This window comes from Dipodomys merriami, unplaced genomic scaffold, assembly GCF_024711535.1.
Source record: "Dipodomys merriami isolate MVZ:Mamm:240054 unplaced genomic scaffold, mDipMer1.0.p SCAF_134, whole genome shotgun sequence".
Classification (NCBI taxonomy): Eukaryota; Metazoa; Chordata; class Mammalia; order Rodentia; family Heteromyidae; genus Dipodomys; species Dipodomys merriami.
In genome coordinates, this window is record NW_027202649.1 from 1733890 (window position 1) to 1753070 (window position 19181).

Here is a 19181-nt window from a genome sequence, read left to right on the forward strand (position 1 = left end):
CAGTTACCATGGTGGGCAATCTGAGCTGGAAATCATCACGAGGCCCCTGGAGGTGGTCCATGGAAAGAGCTTCAGGATCATGACAGCAGAGGGCCGCAGAGCAGAGGTCTGCCGGCTCGGGTCCTCTGTCGGCCTGGGGTGGGGTCTAGCTCTAGTTCACTGGCTGCCTATTGAGAATTACCATGGAACACGTGGTAGCCTTCCCAATGGAGAATTCTCCTGTGAGAGCCTAGCCATTGGTGATGTAGTTTTATGTGCCTTTCTGTTTGCTAACTTCGAGAATGTTAACTTTGTGAATGCTGTCTGGTTGTATGTTTAGAATTAGCATGCCATAAAGCATGCACATGGTCAGCCAGAACCAAAAAAATGAGAAAAAGCAAAAAGAAAAAGGCTGTTGACATACACATCAGTTACTACAAAGCAAAACAAATACACAAGCCTAACCTTGGGATCCGAGAGAAGTGTTTCGAGTGAGCCAGGGATGATAATTCTAAATGCTCAGCATTTTGCCATCATCTGAAGTATGAGCCGCTCGTGCGGTCAGCAGGAGGGTGGAATCTGCAGGTGTAGCACATACCTGTAATCCCAGCACTCAGAGGATCAAGGTAGGAGGATGGTGAGTTCTTCAGCCTGGGCTACCTAGTAGTGGGTTCCAGGTAAGACCCTGACACTTCAAGCAATGAGTATGGATTCTGGGGTCCCAGGCTTGGCTCGAATTAAGTGCTGGCTCTGTCACTAAACAACTTTGTGACTCGATCAAGACTGTTTTCAGTCTTGCCACCTGTGTCCGCTTCCTCTTAGCACTGCTGGGATGGCGGTAAGGAAGTACCACACACAGCTCTCTGAGCAGCACACTGTCAGTGCAATAGAAATGTTTACTGCTGTGCTATTATTGACACCAATACTATTACCATCATCATGATAAGCATGTGGTTTTAGTGTGTGTGTGTGTGTGTGTGTGTGTGTGTGTGTGTGTGTGTGTGTGTGCGTGCATGTATGTGTACAGACACTGGGGGCTTGAAGTCAGGGCTTCACACTCTTGCTCAGTTTTCTTGCGTATAGCTGGCGCTGTGCTACTTGAACCATGCCTGCAGTGTAAGCATTTTTCTGCTTAATGGGAGGTTACGTTGGGCTGCCTTCGAACCTCCATTTCCCATTCAGGTCTCAGCCTCTTGAGTAGTTAGGATTACAGGCATCAGTGAGCCTGGCTCGTTTGTTGTTGTTGTTTTGTTTTTTCTTTTGAGACAAGGTCTTACTATGTGACCCAAGCTATCCTTGAATTCACAAGCCTCTTGCCTGTTAGCTTGCAGGAATCTGATTTGACTTTTGAGCCAGGTTTTGCTGTGTCGGGTTCAACACTGGTGTTGAACTTGCTACGTAGTAGCCTCGCCTGGCTTTGAACTCCTGCTGCTTCAGTCCTCCCAGTGCTAGAATTACAAGGGTATGCCACTGTGCCCGGCTGATATTTTTAATATGTATCGTGTACCAATGATTGTTGGATGCACTGTGGAATGGTTCCATTGAGTTAATTCACACAGTCACCGGCTTGCATACTCACCCAACTACATGTCCTCTTAAAGCCTTCTCTCATCACCCTGGTTACCTCTCTCTCCATGGGGTCTTTAGGTGCCATTTAAGGCCGTCTTATCTTTTTTTTTTTTTGATTAACCCATTCCTTGTTTCATCTCGTGGCGATGTGCGTGAAGTAAATTCTGCCAGAGGAAATGATGCTATGCTGAATACTTTATTTATATATATATTTTTATGTAAACATAATTTTTGCTTTGTAGGCACAATATAACAAAAGCTCTGAAGCCACAAACACATTAGACGAGCTTTCAGTCCGACACCAAGAAAGCTAAACCCACAGAAAAGAGCCTGCAGTTCCTTTAAGGCAAACTGAGACTTTCCTTACACTTCCTTCAGCAGACAAGCAGGAGATAGGACAGAAGGAGGGAAGATGAGAAGGGGGAGGGGCGGCCCCCCTATGCCCCCCCCCACCTTCGAGGCAGAAACTACAGGCGGTGGTCATGCTCTAGTTTTCTCCCCCTGAATTTGGAGGACAGGAGAGGGTTAGCATTTAGCCAGTGGTTGTAACAGCTGAATACTGGGTTAACTCTGCTGATTGAAAATGAAAGACCAGATGTGGGGCCATGGTACTACAAAGTGTGTCCCTCCCTCCCTCCGGCCCCAGGGACCCGGCCGCTCTTGAACTTGAGGAAATGGTGTTGATACTCTGCTCACCAGAAATAGCATTAGGACAGTGGCTCTTTGGGCCTCTCTTCAGGGAGAATGTTGACCAATAATACAATATATAACAAAGGTATTAGGGCAAAAGTATACTCTCTTATCTCTCGAGGTGACCCGAAAGTGGAATGTTAGTGTGTCCCTGGATGGAAGAGAAGAATGGTGGGTGTCCTCTTTGGATAATACGCTTCTCTCGTTGGCTCACTGGCTGGCTCCATGTTTCTCCACATTCATATTGTATGCGTACATTCACAGTAAGGAGAAACTCCCTTCAGATACATATTTGGCATAAACAAGTCATGGTGACAAGGAAAGAAACAAAACCACAAGGACCCGAGGACTGCACCCGTGGAAGAGGTTCTTGCCGGAAATGCCTTCACTCCCATCGCTTGGGGGAAGAGCCAGATCTGCCCCTAAAGCCTGGTAGTGAAGAGGCCGGGCAATGTAGGAACTTTCTCCTGTCTTCTAGAATGCAAAGGAAGAGTGTGTGTGCGTGCTAATCACATGATGTGGGAACACTTTTAGGTCTTCCACAGAACCCAATAATAGGGTGCTGATTGTATGGATCCCTTGTATTTCTGGACTGATTTTCAAAGGAGGGAAGGAACCCTTGGCCACGGGGCTTGAAAGAGTGAATGAGAGGCCTCCGTGTAGGGACACTGAGATGGCTCCTCCCACAGGGTAGCTCAATTCTCCTCCCAAGCCCAGTCACATGGAGTTTGCAGAGTTTTCTAGAAAAACTGAACAGGGTACAGGCTCAAGCAATTTTGATCCCTGATTTCCAAGAGCCTTGCCAAATCCAGCACCACGGCTGTGCACACAGGCTGGGGGCCGCTTGCTTGGCCTTGGACACCTGCCAGTCGCTCCCTGCAGCTTTGCGTTTGTGATATGTGGGGTCATGTTGTGGCAATATGGAAGATACTCACTGATTTTTTTCTCCCCAAATGTAGTCCATAAGGGAGTTCTTTCAAAGTGCTTTCTTTCTTTCCTTCCTATCTTTTTCTTTCTTTTCTTTCCTTTCTTTCTTTCTTCTTTCTCTCTTTCTTTCTTTTCTTCCTTTCCCTTCCCCTCCCTTCCTCCGTTCCTTTCTCTCTCGCTCTCTCTTTTGTGACAGTCCTGGGGCTTGAACTCAGGGCCTAGGTGCTATCCCTGACCTTTTTTTAACTCAAGGCTAGAGCTCTACCATTTGAGCCACCACACCACTTCTGGCTTCTTTTTGGTGTTTAATTGGAGATTAGAGTCTCACAGACTTTCCTCCCCAGATTGGTGTCAAACCACAATCCTCAGATCTCAGCCTCCTGAGTAGTTAGGATTATAGGCGTGAACCACTGGCACCTGGCTTTCCAAGGGGTTTCTTGGCCACAAATGGAATAGAAAAACAGCTGGCCATGTTGCTGGCCAGTATGCAAACACAGGTGAGTTTCAGTAATGACTGGGAGTTAGTCCTAGCTGTGGTGAGATTTTTTTTTAGGCTAAAATAAAATGCATATGGCTGGGGGGCGGGGGGAAGGAGGGATTTTGCTCAGGAGACCTAGCTTCGTAGGAGGAATCAATGGCTGTCTTCCCACGTAGGCTGGTTGACCCATCTTCCATCCTAAAAAAACATCCACGCCTGTTCCATGTGTCTGTGAATAAGAACCAGGAAAAGAACCCGAGACTGAAGGGCTAGTGAAGGGAGGCTCAAGTCTATGGCCTTAAGACAGTGGATGAATGTAAGAACATTGTCTCTGAGAGAGAAAGAGAGAGAGAGAGAGAGAGAGAGAGAGAGAGAGAGAGAGAGAGAGATACTATGGGGATGTTTCCACACCCTTTGGGCCTACTCTCTTGCTGCCAGAGGCCTGGCTGGCTGGTGGCTTACAGTGTCACCGGCCTGAAGAATATCAGGACCTGGATGACACACTGGGACCACACCTGGCCCCCTCCAGGCCTGGTCTTTCAGGCCTGTGGGGCTGTGGGGCTGGTGTTCATTTGCAAGGCTATTCTCGAACGTTCAAGAAGGACTCATAGATGGGTGGGTTTGATACAGGGCAGAAGGGAAGAGCGTGTGATACACAGACAAAAGAGACATAATACTGCATGAAATGGGACTGGCACTTAATCACCCCCCCCAAAAAGAAAAGAAAACAGAACAAAATACCACAACGTGATCACTAAGTTCTTAGCTCGGCTGACTGCAGACAAACACGACACGCACTGGACTACAGCATTTGTTCACTGGGGCACGGAAGAGTTCTTGTAGCCATTCCTCATCCTTCATTGTTGTCCCGCGGGGGCCTGGCTCACTGGATGAAGGGCATCCGTTCTTTGTTTTCCCCGTCCCCTTCGTGGTCCTCCTCTTCCTCCCCTGCCTCGCTGGTCTCCGTGCTGTCGTTGGCCATCTGGAATTGAACAGAGGATGATATGGGAGACTCGTCTTCCATCATCTGATCCAGCTGGGCCCCTGCGTTTCCTGAGAGCGGGCAGTCCCGTAGGCGACAGAGGCTGTCACAAAGGGCCATCCAGGCAACTTTGCTCCAAACCTACTGAGCTGCTGGGAGACCCATTCCTGCAAAGCTTTGAGCTTCTGCTGTGTCCAATCAGATGCAAGCTCTAAAAATGACCTCAATGGATCTGTGCCTGATGCGCAACAGTTAGCCTGATTTTCTGAGCTTCCCTGTCTAGTCTAATGGGCCATCTAGAACGGCCTCAGCTTCCTCCTCAAGACATAGAGACCCCAAATCCTCATCCTCCATCCTCTTTTGTTCCTGGATCCCAAGGGTGGAAACCTTCCCCACAGACTCAGAAACAGATCTTGACAGAGGTCCTGAGCTCTCTGGACTTTTCAGCCTCTAAGGACCGATTCACGATCAGGCAAGTTTCCAGCCATTTTGCTTAAGAATAATAAGTTGTCCAGAATGTCTCTAGAGCCTGTCTGCCTTCTCCCAATGGGCTGAATGAGACCTGAGCAGAAGGCTCATGGAATAGGGGCCCAGGACAGCAGAGACCGCAGCTCCATTTTCTTCCCTAACTTCATCCCCTCACCGGCCTGCCTTCAAACATGTCCTGGCGCCTCCAGAACATTTTTTAACCTGTATCCATGTTACTCCCACTCACCTGCCCAAGCATGCCACTGTCCTTCATTGAGTGAAATGGTTCTCGGACCTGAGCTCCATTGAGGTTATAAAAGCCAATGAAATATTGTTTAAAAATATACACCTGGTCTAAAACATTTATACAGTTTTAGTTCTTCCTCTTGAAAGATGGATGCAGCTCTATGACTTGCATGCTACATGCTACACACACACACACACACACACACACACACACACACACACACACACACACACACACACACACACACACACACACACACACACACAAACTTTTTTTTCCCCTCTCAGTATGAAGGGGTTTGAATTCAGGGCCTCACACTTGCTGAACCACACCTCCAGCCGTTTTTCACTGAGTAATTTTAGGAGAGGGAGCATTCAGGAAGCTGGCACGCACAAGCATGCATTTCTGAGAACTTACGAGGAATTCTCCCATTGGCAGCGGCCTAGATGTGTTATGTCTCACTATCTTCTCCTGTCTGCTCACCTATTGCATTCACCTTTCCTTCAGAGCCTCCAAGGATCAGTCCCTCATTTCTGGAATTATCTAACTACCCTCAGTGTCCTTCAAAAGCCCAGTAGCTAACCGCCCGTACTTCATTCTCCCCTAGCTGTGTTGTGTCCACATCTGACAGACCTTCCATGAATGAATTAGCTGAGTGGTCTCCTCTTGAAACTACACCTACCAGTGGAGTTGGGGTCTTTTCCACATCCAGAATTAACTTCCCGATATTTCCTCGGTCATGGATCCGTTGCATGGCTTCCTTCACCTGTGACACAGGGCCAGGAAGAAACTCAGATCAGGGAGAGACATCACTCAGGACAAAAAGGGGCCTTCGAAAACTCCAGCATCTTACTTTTCCACCAGAGGGCGCTGCAGCTCAAGCCTCGTGGCTAGGAAGTTTTGAGTGTTATGTGCAAATAAATTCTGTCATTCACACGCTCTACTCTTGTGCAAGGCTCCTGTGTGTAAAGATGAAGGTTATAGCTTTTGCAACACTTCATGAAAATTTCTTTAGGGAAAGAGAAGAAAAAAAAGGCAAGAAGATTCTCCAGAGATCCCAAGAGTTACATGCCACAGGATGTCAGGGTACGTCCATCAGGCTAAATTTTAGGCAATGAAAGTATTTTTGATGGCCATTTGGAACACAATTACTTAAATGTTATATATCTCGGATTCAGATTTTAGCTAAATAAACCCATTACCCAGGGCGGACCCCCATTTACAAAAATCCCCATGGTTCTTACTTACTGGGAAGAAACTCTGTCCCCACCTTGCAGAAGTTCTCTTCAGAATTATTATTATTGTTTTTTCTCTACCATTTCCTTTGTGACACTAGGGGCTTCTCAGACCAGGCATGTCTCCTGCAATGTATGACACAACCCAATGGCATCTAGGCATGGTGTTCTGTTGCTAAGTAGAAAATGAGCTGCAGGGGGCGCTGTGGGAACTAACAGAGAGAAGCTGGTGGGTGGGATCTCCACATCGTGGTAAAATCTAGATAGGATGCAGTGTCCCTTTATTTATTTATTTTTATCATAATACGTCTAACTTAAATTATTTTTTCTTACAGTCTCACATTTGAAAATATTTGTCTTCATTTATTCACTCCAGAGATATCCAGTAAATGTCACTGCTAGGCTCAATGCCATGATTTAAAATAATAAATAATACACAAGCCCTGTCTTTGAAGAGCTCAGCCTGTGGCGATGGAGCTGCATTCGTTTATATGAAAACCAAAGGCTTCTTTCTACTCATTTCAATATAAACTTGACAGAGTCATTAAAATGCTTTGTATTTCAATTGCTTTTCTGGGACTTCATTATAAAGACCTAATTTAATTTATGGGCAAGAAAGGAAGGCCGCATAAAAGGAACTCAATCACAGCCTTGTTTTTTTCATGGCAAAACATTGAAACAATTCGTATGTCATGGCGTGAGTGGATGGTTAAGTAAACAGTGGCTCTTACGTTTATCATGGAATGGAAATGTGATGTGTCTCTTGAACAATGGAAAGATCTATGCTGCTAACTGTAAACAAACATGGAAGGATTAAGGGAGAAAAACCACATACTACATCTCTCTTAAAAAAAAAAAAAACTACTGATTTTCTTTTAGACCTAGAGAATGATAACTTTTAAATCAGGTGTCCAAATATTGATATTTGGTCATGTGGAACCAAATGAATCTTGACTATGCATGAAACGCATCTTTAAATGCATTTTCTTCTGGGTGTTTAGTTTGTTTGTGCTGTCCTTTTGTTGTTATTTCAGGGGCAAGGTCACACGGTGTAGTCTGTGAACCGCAATCCTCCTGCTTTCTACTCTGGGGAGCTAGAAGACGCAGCATTGCTTTTTGAAGCGTTTCCTTACTTGCTTCCACCTCGATCTCTGAGTATCTGTGGGGACTGGCTGCAGAGCTGTGTCTGGAGGCTCCCTGTTCTAAAGTGGTGCAATGTGTATTTTGCATGTCACCTGCACAATATAGGGAATAATGACAAGAAACAAAAAGCCTGTCCATGTTCAGGATTTTGTTCCTGAGCATGTTTTCTTTTTGCTGAGGTTGCTTCATTCCTCAGGTGTGGGACCTGAGATGAACAGGGCTGAGTGGGCATCACTCACAAGCTTCTAGCTTGGCTTCCAGTGCCCCTCTTCCCCACTTCCTGGGACGTAGGTTAGTGTGGGAACTTCTCTCGTTAAGCATAGGCTGGCCCTAAAGATTTATGTCTAACCCACAGAACACAGCAAAAGAAATGGGGTCTTTCTTCTCAGGTTTACAGGTTCCCAAGCTTACAAAAAAAAAAAAAAAGACCCTGACTTCCATCTTGCAGCTGCTCTTCCTCTGACTCTTCTCATTTCCCCCTGTGGTGAGACACACAGCCTTCTTGTGAGCTGCCCCGTGGAGAGGTCCACACGGTAAGGAGCCAAGGGAAGACTCCGGCCAGCCCACAGCCTGGAGAAGGAACAACCGGAGCGTGTGTATTACCAGACCCATCTCCAGCCAGGCCTTCAGAGGAGGCCAAGCCTTGGGTCACCAATGCTGATTAAGACACTATTTTTTTTGGGGGGGTGGGGTGGGTGGGTGGATTCAGTAATAGAAATTTAACCAAGTTTTCAACCTTACACACCAATACTTCTCATCTTGTAAGATATACATGAATATCTAATTTAGATAAGTACATGGATGCTGAGGGGGAAAAAAATAAAAGCAAATTTGCCAAAGATGACATGGTCACCGGTAATCAAACTGTGGTTCAGAACCAGGCTGGTTAGACCTCCAACACAACATCCCTCTATCATTCCTGCCCAGTCTGAAATTTCCAGTGAACCTCTAAAAGCAGAAGAATGGGCATAGATAATATCCCACATGATGATTTTTCCAGGATTTAGTTGTTTGTCACTCTGGAAAGTCATTAAGCACTTGGAAACTCCACAGAAGATGAACAATACTTTTAAAGCTGTTTCTCAAATAAGACAGAGCTCAGGAACATGGAAAAGCTGTTTTGTCACCAGTTAAAAGCTTATTGTGATGCTAGGGAAAAAATAAAAAGGTCCCCAACAGGGCAGGGCTGGTCCCACAACAGGGCATTAGTTAGTCATTGCTTTCTGAAATTAACTGACTCCTTGAAATTTCCCACGTGAAAAAAGATGGAGAAAAGGTTAGGAGGCCTGCTATGGGATCGTCTGTCTGACCTTTACTCAGGCTTTTAGAATGTGCATTCTCGCTTTTAAGCTTGCTCTTGTAGAGATGGCAACTCCGAAGGAAAGAAACTACAAAATCCGATCCATGTTTCGTTGTTGTTTTTCTTAATCAGGCGTCCCGGGCAGCAGTTTATGTTCATTGCTATTTTATCTGTGCACAGAGCCTCTCAGGTGAACGTCAGCATCAGTTTTTCACAGATGAGAATCACAAAGACAAAACATCTCAGGACTGCTCTGGCTGGTGTTCAAAAGATGCCGTAGTAGTAGGAAATGCAAGGGTTGCCTTGCTTTTTCAGGAGTCTAGACACAATTCCAGAACAGCTTCCACTAGCTAAACCAACTACCCTTTGCTTATACTCTGGCAAGGTAAAAATCTGCAGAGACGTTGCTTCTATTACCACCCAGGGATAGAAGTTATGGCCTAGAGCACACTGGTACCAGGGAGGCCTCCTCCCTGTAGCTTTTCGTGAAGCACCTCTCTGCTTAAAACCAAGTGTCCTTGTATCCAAGAGAAGCATCTGGTCCACCTGCACTGTTAAAACCATGTGTCACTGCATCCAAGAGAAACATCTGGTCTACCTGCCTTGCCAGATACAGCAGCTGCTAGTCACCTGTGATCTGAAGTATGGTGGCTATAAATACCAATGCTCTCTCAGCACTGAAGACAATGCCAGATGCAATATCATGGTGGGTACTTGTGTCTGAACTCTGGGCTTTGCCCTTGGCTGGACAGGTACTCTGCTGCTAGAGCTAGAGTTTTAGCCTTGATAGTCATAATACAGAATGCAAGCTTAGCTTGGTAAGACTTGGGGGGCAATGATGAATCGTGGAAAGGATGTTATACTTAATTTACTTAATTCCTCAGGTGTTTTTTTTTTTTTAATGTGGAACACAGCTGTGTCATGGACAGTGTGGGGTAGACATGTCAAGGCTGATATCTGTGGGTTTTGTGGGTTTCCTTCTCCCCTCATCTCTGACTGTCCCCACTGCTCAAGATGTGTGTCTGAAGCTCACTGGACACTTACCTGTGCCCAAGGGCTCATCCTAATGGAAAGCATTCCACAATGTAAAAGAGAAATGTCCGGAAGGGAGTGAACAGTGTTTGGGATGAAGAACACATACTGACAGACTCCAGAGCTACTGTCTCCTATAATTTGTTTGTTTGCTTATTTATGTATTGTGCCAGTATTGGGATTTCAGCTCAGGGCCCAAATACTATCCCTTACTATTTTCACTCAAAGCTGGTATTCTACCACTTGAGCCACACCCTTACTTCTTAGCTTTTGGGTGGGTATTAGATCTATGAGTCTCATGGACTTTCCTCCTTGGGGCTTGCTTTCAACTGTGCCTCTCAGATCTCAGCTTCCTGCATAGCTAGGATCTCAGGCATGAGCCACCAGCACCCAGCTTCCAAAAAAACCCCAAAAGACTCTTGTTCCTCAAGCTCATCCTCTCCTGCAAAACTGTTCTGGCTGTTTGCTTCCTGGTTAAGAAGCGACCTTATCACAGAGGCTGCAGCCTCCTAATCGAGATGCTCAGGATAATCTATAAAGTATTTCACTGTGTGCAGCTAGACTTATTAATGCAGACTTCCTGGTTTGTTTATTTAGCCCCAATGCTTTAAGCTAGCATAGTTCATCTTGTGTCACTGGTTCATGCTCTTGATTAAGTCTGGTGCTGGTGTTCAATACTCAGAACACTACCCACGGGGAAAACTTAATTGGCTCATACTCTGTAAGCAGAGGAACAGTAGTTCTGGTCAAGCTTATTCAGTCTGCAACAGCTATGTGAGACGGCATGCTTGGGGTCTGGAGGAGGATGGGGGAGGTGGTTCTGGGCTATGCCCTGGGTGTTCTGGGTTCCTCTGGGAATAATGCTCTCCTCTTTGGACCTTCCTGTCTAGTCCTCTAGGGACTGTATGTACTTGTACCCTTGTCACATGGTTTCAAATTGGATTTGGCCACTGAGATAATCAGAACACAGGAAAGGGAGAGTCAGGTGTTTCCTTCATCCCCACTAGGACTCTTGGCCACTGCAGTTCCCGCCAGCGCCTAACTCTTTCTAGAATCTGGTATTGCTTTCTCCTTCTCCATGTTCCTTAAGGCCCTGGGTAGCCAAGACTGTCCTACAAAGACGGCTATCACGGCTACCAGCTCAGCATCTCCAGTGTCCGTACTCCAGAAAACACCTGTGTGTCCTACCTTCCTTCAAGCATTTCCAGAAAGAAAGGGTATGCCAAGGGGTGAATCTAAAACACCGTATATGCATAAATACAACATGTCTATATTATTCAATACGCACATATACAAAAAATGACAGGAATGTAATGTTGGGGTGGGGTACCAGTAGAAGAGAGGGGATAAATGGAGCGGGTAAAGGAGGGAGAATATGGTCAACATACTTTACGAACAAAGGTGAAAGCAGAAAATGAAGTGTGTGGAAATTGGTTGGGAGGAGGAGGGAAGGGGTGTGTGTGGCAGAGGGTGTGTGCATATAGGGACGGGTCCAAATAAAAGCCTCTTGTACAGCTCATTGCTGCTAATCAAATGTGTAAGCTGGGAGTTGGTGGCTCACACCTGTAATCCTAGCTACTCAGGAGGCTGCGATTTTGAGGATCGCAGTTCAAAGCCAGCTCAGGCAGGAAGGTGTGTGAGACTCTTATCTCCAATAAACTACTCAGAAAAAGCCAGAAGTGTTGCTGTGGCTCAAGTGGGTAGAGTGCTAGCCTTGAACACAAAGGGACAGTGTGTGGGCCCTGGATTGACAAAAAAAGAAAAAGAAAAAGAGAGAGAGATTAACAGACAAGAGGTAAACAAATGACTGATAGAAAAGATGCTTTTCTCACAATGCTGATATACGTAGTCATATTTTTATGACAAAAAAAATAACCGAACAAAGAGAATAGTCTGTATTGAAAAGTTGATGGTAAGCACGTGAAATGGCTACACGTGAAACTCACAGTCTCTCGGAAGTACAGACTCACATCACGATTCAAACAGTTGAATAGTAGCTGCTTCGTAGTTGCTAAGAGCCTGTGTGAGCATGTGACCTGGTTAGGAAGACCAGAAAAACATTCTTTGGAACAAGTGATAGTTGAGCTGGGATGTAAGGCTTAAAGCCATAGCAAGATAGGGAAGAGAGAACTATTCCAAAAAAAAAAGGTCTGGGGGTGGGGGGCTGCAGAAAGAATAACCATGCAACCAATGGCCTGGTTGGGACAGAATAAACACCAGGCCAGGGAGCCAGGCTGGAGGGCCTTTGGTACCATGTTCCTAAGAGTTTCCAAGGAAACAGATCGTGGGCATCCTTGTATTTCCATTCTCCTCTACCTGAGAGGCTCACTCTTTCATAGCTGAGCGAATGACATTCAGTCTTTTAGCATCTTATTTAATGCTTTGTAATGTTCAATTTCCTTTTGTATGGTGCAAAAGGCAGAAATTCATTAGGGTGTAAATGACACCACTGAATAACCATGACATGTGGCTTGTGTTATGAATAGTAAGAAGGATGGCCACCTAAGGGAGGGAAAAAAAAGACAGATAATTCTGTAGATCCTTGATGATAAATTAAAAGGTTTGATCATGAAGATATCGTAATTAAGAAACCCATCTAACCAAGTTGTCTGTGGAACATTTCTCACATTATCAGTGTCCATCTCCGGGAGAAATGGATGATGGCTTAAAATCCAGAGGGTGTGTTCGACAGTAACATGTTCATTGCAAGCAGCATTGGGATCTGGAGTTTCTGGGTTCTGGTAAAAAGAAGGAGCCCCTGGAAGTGGCACGGTAGCTCAAGTGGTAGAGCGCTCGCCTTGTGCTGAAGAGCTGAGGGACAGCACCCAGGCCCAGAGTTCAAGCCCCATGACGGACAAAAAAAAAAAAAAAAAAAAAAGAAGGAGCCCCTCATGTGAGGGTGTCCCAAGATGTTCTGATGGAAGAGTTTTGATTGTGAAAATGAAATGGAAGGCCCATGAAGTGGTCCACTGAGAAAGGGATCAGTTCAGACATCAAGCCCCTTTCTAGAATAGCTGCATGAGGGATCTTTGCAAGAAAGCAGAGCAGAGATCAGGGTGCGACGAGAGAGGTATAAAGCTGAAGGAGGTACTCATTCTCAGGGTCAAGACAAGTACAGAGTTTGCACCTGAAAGTGAGTCCCACCTTAAATCCTGCACGCTAATTGTTTCATACCTGGCCCTAGTCATCTGTCCTCAAAATGGTTCTGTGGCTTGAGCTCAGGGCCTGGGTACTGTTCTTTAGCTTTGGTGCTCTATTCCTTGAGCTACAGCTTCACTTCCTGCTTTTTTTTTTTGCTGGTTAATTTGGAGATATGAGTCTTAGGGACTTTTCTGCTTGGGCTGGCTTTGAACCTCAGTCCTCAAATCTGAGCCTTCTGAGTCATAGCTGGGTAAATTATAGGTGTGAGCCACCAATGCCTGACTTGGGGACTTGTGTGAAAGAAGAGAGCCCACATAGCCTTGTGGCTCATCTCAGGCCCCATAATGGACAGGGATTTGCTCATGTGAGATTTGGTTCTACTGTATCCACAGGACAAAGATGAGAATGTGGAACACAAGCCAGGCGCTGATAGTTCATGCATGTCATCCTCGCTACTCAGGAGGCTGAGATCTGAAGATTGTGGTTCAAAGCTAACCTGGGCAGAGAACTCCATAAGGCTCTTATTTCTAATAAACCACTCAGAAAAAGCCAGAAGAGGCACTGTGGCTTGAGGGGTAGAGTGTTAACCTTGAGCAACAGAAGCTCTTAGGGACAGAACCCAGGGCCAGAATCCAAGCCCCAGGAATGGCGCGCATGCACATGTGTGCATGTGTATGTGCACACACACACACACAAATAATAATACTAATGTGGAACACAGCTTGAGCTAAATGAATTTCTCTTAAAACATAGATGAAAGATTTCTTGTATTAGAATCATAGGCACTGCTTTGAAGAGATCTAATGTTAGTTTTACCTTGGACCTCTTTGTTGAGACTAAACAGGCACTCAGCCCACTCCTTTGATCCTGGGGGCCTGGCAGTTTTAGAATCTTCGAATTCAAACAGTGCTTCATACTTGACAAACATTAAGTGCTCACCGTGAGTCAGATGCTGAGCTTGGCTGGCTCTCTATGGAAGACAAGCTCTCTATTCCCCCCAAACCTCCCCCGCCACGCTTGGCTCTGATCCCCTCTGAAGGAGAGATGATCGAAATCTGGATGAGGCTTAGTTTAATGCTTGGCTTTAATATCAGTTCTAGGCTGGAAAGCAGCAGAGTATCACAGCTACTAGTCTTTCCACTCTAGGTCAACTGAGAGGGAACTGGATTTCAGTTTTGCTTTTCTGTAGGTTGGCTTCTGTTGGATTTCTCAGTGCATGAAGAAACTGCCCAGATATTGTCTGGTGGTTAATTAAGCCCACTCACTGACTTGGTGTGAATCTTGCTTTGTTTACCATGGCCTGAGGCTTGATTTCTAAGATGGTGGGGTCAAACAGAAGAGGTAAGTTAGTATCAGCAAGTTATAGAACAGCCACAGCCCGATGTTTGTTTGTTTTTCATTTTTGATGATACTAGAGTTTGAACTCAGGGTCTCAGGGCTTGCTAAACCAGGTGCTCTCCCACTTGAGCCAAACCTTCATCCCTTTATTGTTTTAATTTTTCAAATGCTTTCTTAGGCTTTTTGCTTAGAGCTGGCCTTTGTCCATGATCCCCTTACCTGTGCCTCTTAGTACCACCACACCTAGTTTGTTTGTTGAGATGAAGAGCTTGCTAATTTTTTTGGTCTTGGGCTGGCCTTGAATTTCTACTTGTTGATCTCTGGGCTCCCAAGTAGCTAGGATTACAGGTATGAGCCACTACACCTAGCCCCAAGACATTAGGAGCCTGATACAAATGGAAACACCAAGAGTGGGCTGTTGGGATCTAACAGGTGGGCCGGACTTGATTAGGGTAAGGAAACAACAGGAGCTGGTGTGAACCAATGTGCAATAGAGGCACATCCTTGAGTGAAACACAAATCAGTGCTTTGCCAAGGGGAAAACAGAGAGAGAGAGTCCAGAAATCAAGCTATATTTAGCTCTAACTATGAGCCAATAAAGAATGCTCTGCATCTATGCAAGGATCCAGACATAAATACCTTGGAGAACTATACCCAGTGGAAAGCTGCACAAATCACTCTTTAGTTTTATTTTTTTCCCCCATGAGTCATGTGACTATGTCTGGGAAGGTTAGGAATGGGACTGCTATATCAAAGTAGCCCGAGTTGAATGGCTTTATTTAGTCTCTCTCCATTCTGGAGCCTGGAAAGTGAAATCAAGATGGCGGCCATGCTGGTTCCTACTGCTGGCTGAGGAAGAATCTTTCCAAGCTCTTCCTCTAGATCTTGCCTTCATCTCTAGTGGCCTCTCCCACCTGTAGCTTGGTCTTTCCAGAATACAAGAATCTAACCTTGACCTTTCCTTAGAGAAGGATGGCCTCCACTGCAGCCAATCAGTCTTTGGGTTTGGTTCCAACATCTCTGGGTGTGTTGTCTAATGTTCAGCCACTGCCCAGTGGAAGGCCCCACCATCTCCCTAAAGAAGGCTTTCTCTAACCTCTCACTTGGTCTTGGAAGCCCTTGCTTTTCCAGTCTCCAGCCTGACCCCATTCTGCTGCCAGAATCGTGGTGATGGTTACCTTTGATGATCAAAGATCCAGTATTATGGTTTTATCATCCCTCCAATGCTTGAGACTGAGCTGTGTACTAAGTCAGTAAAGCTAATGACAAGGACAATGACTTTGATGGCCACTCCAGGCCAATAAGCACCTCAGCTGAGCATGTGCTAGGCACTGAGTGTTTTCCATTCAGTACTCTGCTTTCTCCCCACTTTGACCCCAGGATGAATGCACCATAATGATGCTCACCTTGCATATATATGCAAGGGGCTTCAGGAAGGTCAACCTGCCTATAGTCATAGATACAGTATGAAAAGGAGCTAGGATGATCTCAATCCAGACTGATTATAAAATATGCACAGAGAAAACAATATGATAGCTGGGATTTACCTTAAAATATTCTAGAAAAAACAAATCTTGAGGATGGGGAAGGCCACAAAGGAAACACAAATGTTCATCCTTGTGGAAACTGGGTAATGGGTACCCAGTGTGGAAAAAGATAAATGTGTGTGTGTGTGTGTGTGTGTGTGTGTGTGTGTGTGTATGTGTGTGTGTGTGCGCGTGTGCATGAGTGTGGGGAAGGGGGTCAGTATTCTACTATCATTGCTTCTGAGGATGTTTGAAATTTTCTAGTAAGTTTTATAAGCAGTGAACTTTGGGCCTTCTTTCTTAAACAACAACTATGCAATCCCAGTCCCCAAACGGCCTACCGTTATATGAGATTGCCAGGAATTAAGTACATGTGTGGTAATGACCTTATAAAAGAAAGGGAAAGAGAGAGCTTTTGAGTCCTTTCAAAGTTTGATTCTAGAGAAGTTCAGAGTTACTCCAATTTCTGCAGACAAGAAGAATACATCCTTTCAACCAAGTAGCCCACCTTGGCAGAGGTGAAATATCCCACCTCTTCTAAGTCAGGAGTCACCTCCAGCCTCTGCCTTGCAAAAGCCCACGGGCTGGGAGGGGAGAGGAGGGAAGGGACAAGGCCACGAGACTGTCAATTCCCAGAGAGCGTGGGAAGAGTGAGTGATATTCTAAGAATGAAGAGCTATGTAAGCCCAAGGGAGGAAATGACTCAATTTAGAGAAAAATGGCATTCATGTTGGATTTGTGATGAGGGAGGTGACCCCCCCGGAAGAGAAGCTGTTCAGGTAAACAGCTCCCTTTCAGGGAGCTGGTAGCTCATTCCGCAAACTGAGAGTTAGTGGGAGTGGCATGGTGTGCCCAGGGGACATAAGGCTGGGGTCTAGGGAGATGGCCACAGTCAGAGGTGTCTCAGGAAGACAGCCCTAAATGCAAAGCAGTCAGGCAGGTGTCAGGTGAGAAGTGAGGAGCAATGAGAATTTGGGGTGCTGGTAAAGAGGAACGGACACAAAATAAAGCAGCACCTGGAGATGTGCTGTTATATCTGACACTTCATCTTTGAGGTCACTTAGGTTGTATGGAAGTCAGGCGATTTCCTCAAAGGGTAGAAGGATTCTGGGAAATGACCCACGCTTTGTGAGCATGGGGAAATGGGAGACGATTGCGATTTCTTCTCCCATCTATTTGAATCAGCACAACAGATGGTCCTGCTGAGTCCTAGGACCGTCTTCATTGTCCACTCGGCCAGTGTGTCGATGTGACCACCGAAGTCACAAAATAGAAAATTCCTAATTTTCTGTCTATCTGTGGAGACAATGGAAGTGCAGAAGGAGGGAGACATACAGTATTATCATTTTTTCCCCCTCTGACAGCTTTTCCTGCTTGTCTGGAAGCTGATGTTTTTCTCTTATACACCAAGGAACATCTATTAGCCTAGAAGTTGTGTTGCCATGGCAACGAGACCAAACCCGGTCCAATATATGGATAGGGAAGGAAAACGAGCCACTGGAGAAGATGCCGGGTTTCATTTTTTCTTTTTTTTCTTTTGTCCCCAGTGACCCTGCGGTCAGTGCAGAGGCCAACTGCATGCTGGGTGCAGGGGGGGGGAGGGGAAGGGAAGGCCTGGCCTGGTCTGATGGCTGGCACTCTGGTTCCATGCCAGCCTTTGCCAGTGGTCAGACTGGACTGTTCCAAGAAGAGTGGCCATTGGACCGTCCTCAGACCCTCTGGAAATCTGGAGAAGGTGAATTTGGAAAGAATTCGAAGTAGTGGGGTGGGAGAAATGGGCATGCATTCACACACAAACACACATTTAATCTGGGGCAGTGCTGGGATTTGATATCAGCATCCCGTGCTTGCTCTGCAGGTGTTTGGCCACTTGAGCCACACCCCAGGCCCTTTCACTTTCATTATTTTTCAAACAGGTCCTCACTTTTTGGCTGGTCTTGTCTAGACCACGACCCACCATTTACACTTCCTGTAGAGATGGGAGGAGAGGCGTGGAGCACTGTGCCCAGCTTTATACTGGCGGAGGTGTTGTCTCATGAAGTTTTTGCATGGGTTGTGATTCCCAAGCCTCCTCAGTAGCTGGAATTACAGGCATAAGTCCCCATTCCCAGTCTTTCTTTGAGGCTTGAACATCTCTGATGCTTACTAGAAGAAAATAATTGTTTTCTACAATCTGGAATTGTTCGTCTTTCCAGGAGAACAGGTACCAAGGCCATAAACGGCTTATTTGGGGGAAGGGGAGGCTTTCATGTGCTAGGATGGTTCTGAATGTTGTTAGGAGCTACAGAAGCAAACAATCTGTGTCTGACCCCATGGACTTCAAGATTTAACACTGCTGGCTTCTGGATGGTTCCAAATGTGAGTTCTCTGAATGGACTTTGACTACAGGCAGAGGATCTGCATGAACACGGTCTGTGTAGCCTTCGTGACTCTCCAGAGGGGCCTTTAGCTCCCAGTGACCTCCCATCTGATCCCTGAGCTCTGCTTCCTTCGAGACTGTCAAGTGGCTGGAGAAATCCAGACTGTTTGGGAAAATGGGACTGTTTTCTTTCCTTTGAATGGACTTTTATATTCCAAGTGGTCTCTGACACAGCCATGATTTGCTGGAGCTAAGAAGTGCTACTGAGGCTCTCTTGACAAAGTATTAAACGCTGAGGGAAATTCAGCATGCCTTGACACTCCTGAGGGAACAATGCAAATGTGTGTGCTTAGAAACACACGCACACAGAGCCCATGTAACTCCTGTTCCTACCCAGGTTGAAAACGTGTCGAGGATCTTCCCCTCCCGACCGATCCCTAAGTGGAAAAGCAAGCATCCATTGTTGAACTGGCAACGAATCCAAGGTAATTAATGAAGGAGAGGAAGGAGAATTGGGGGAGTCAAAGAGCGAGGTTACATTCCATCCGCCCACAGAATGCAGAGCTCACAGAAAGAGCATTCGGTGAATGCTGGTGTCACGCGGCATAAAAATAACCAAGCAATCCTGCCACGGCCATCTAGAAGCTTTCAACACTCGCTTAAAAGAACATTCCTTGCTTTCTCGATTTCCCCATCCATTTAAGACATTTTATGCAATTGTGTGTCTGTGTGTGTGTGTTTATATATAAAGTAATTTATGAAACAAG

At 45.8% G+C, this 19181-nt stretch overlaps 1 protein-coding gene across 1 annotated transcript in view; it reads right to left on the minus strand.

The window, feature by feature from the left end:
* Nucleotides 1–1728: 1728 nt before the first annotated feature.
* The window catches only part of LOC138825093 (synaptic vesicle membrane protein VAT-1 homolog-like), a 97602-nt gene continuing 80149 nt past the window's right edge, over nt 1729–19181 (minus strand). The window contains exons 8-9 of the mRNA XM_070019468.1: nt 6023–6106; nt 1729–4625 (exon numbers count right to left, since the gene is read on the minus strand). Of these exons, the coding sequence (XP_069875569.1) occupies nt 4527–4625; nt 6023–6106 (183 nt within the window). The 3' untranslated portion in view covers nt 1729–4526. The remainder of the gene's footprint in view (nt 4626–6022; nt 6107–19181) is intronic.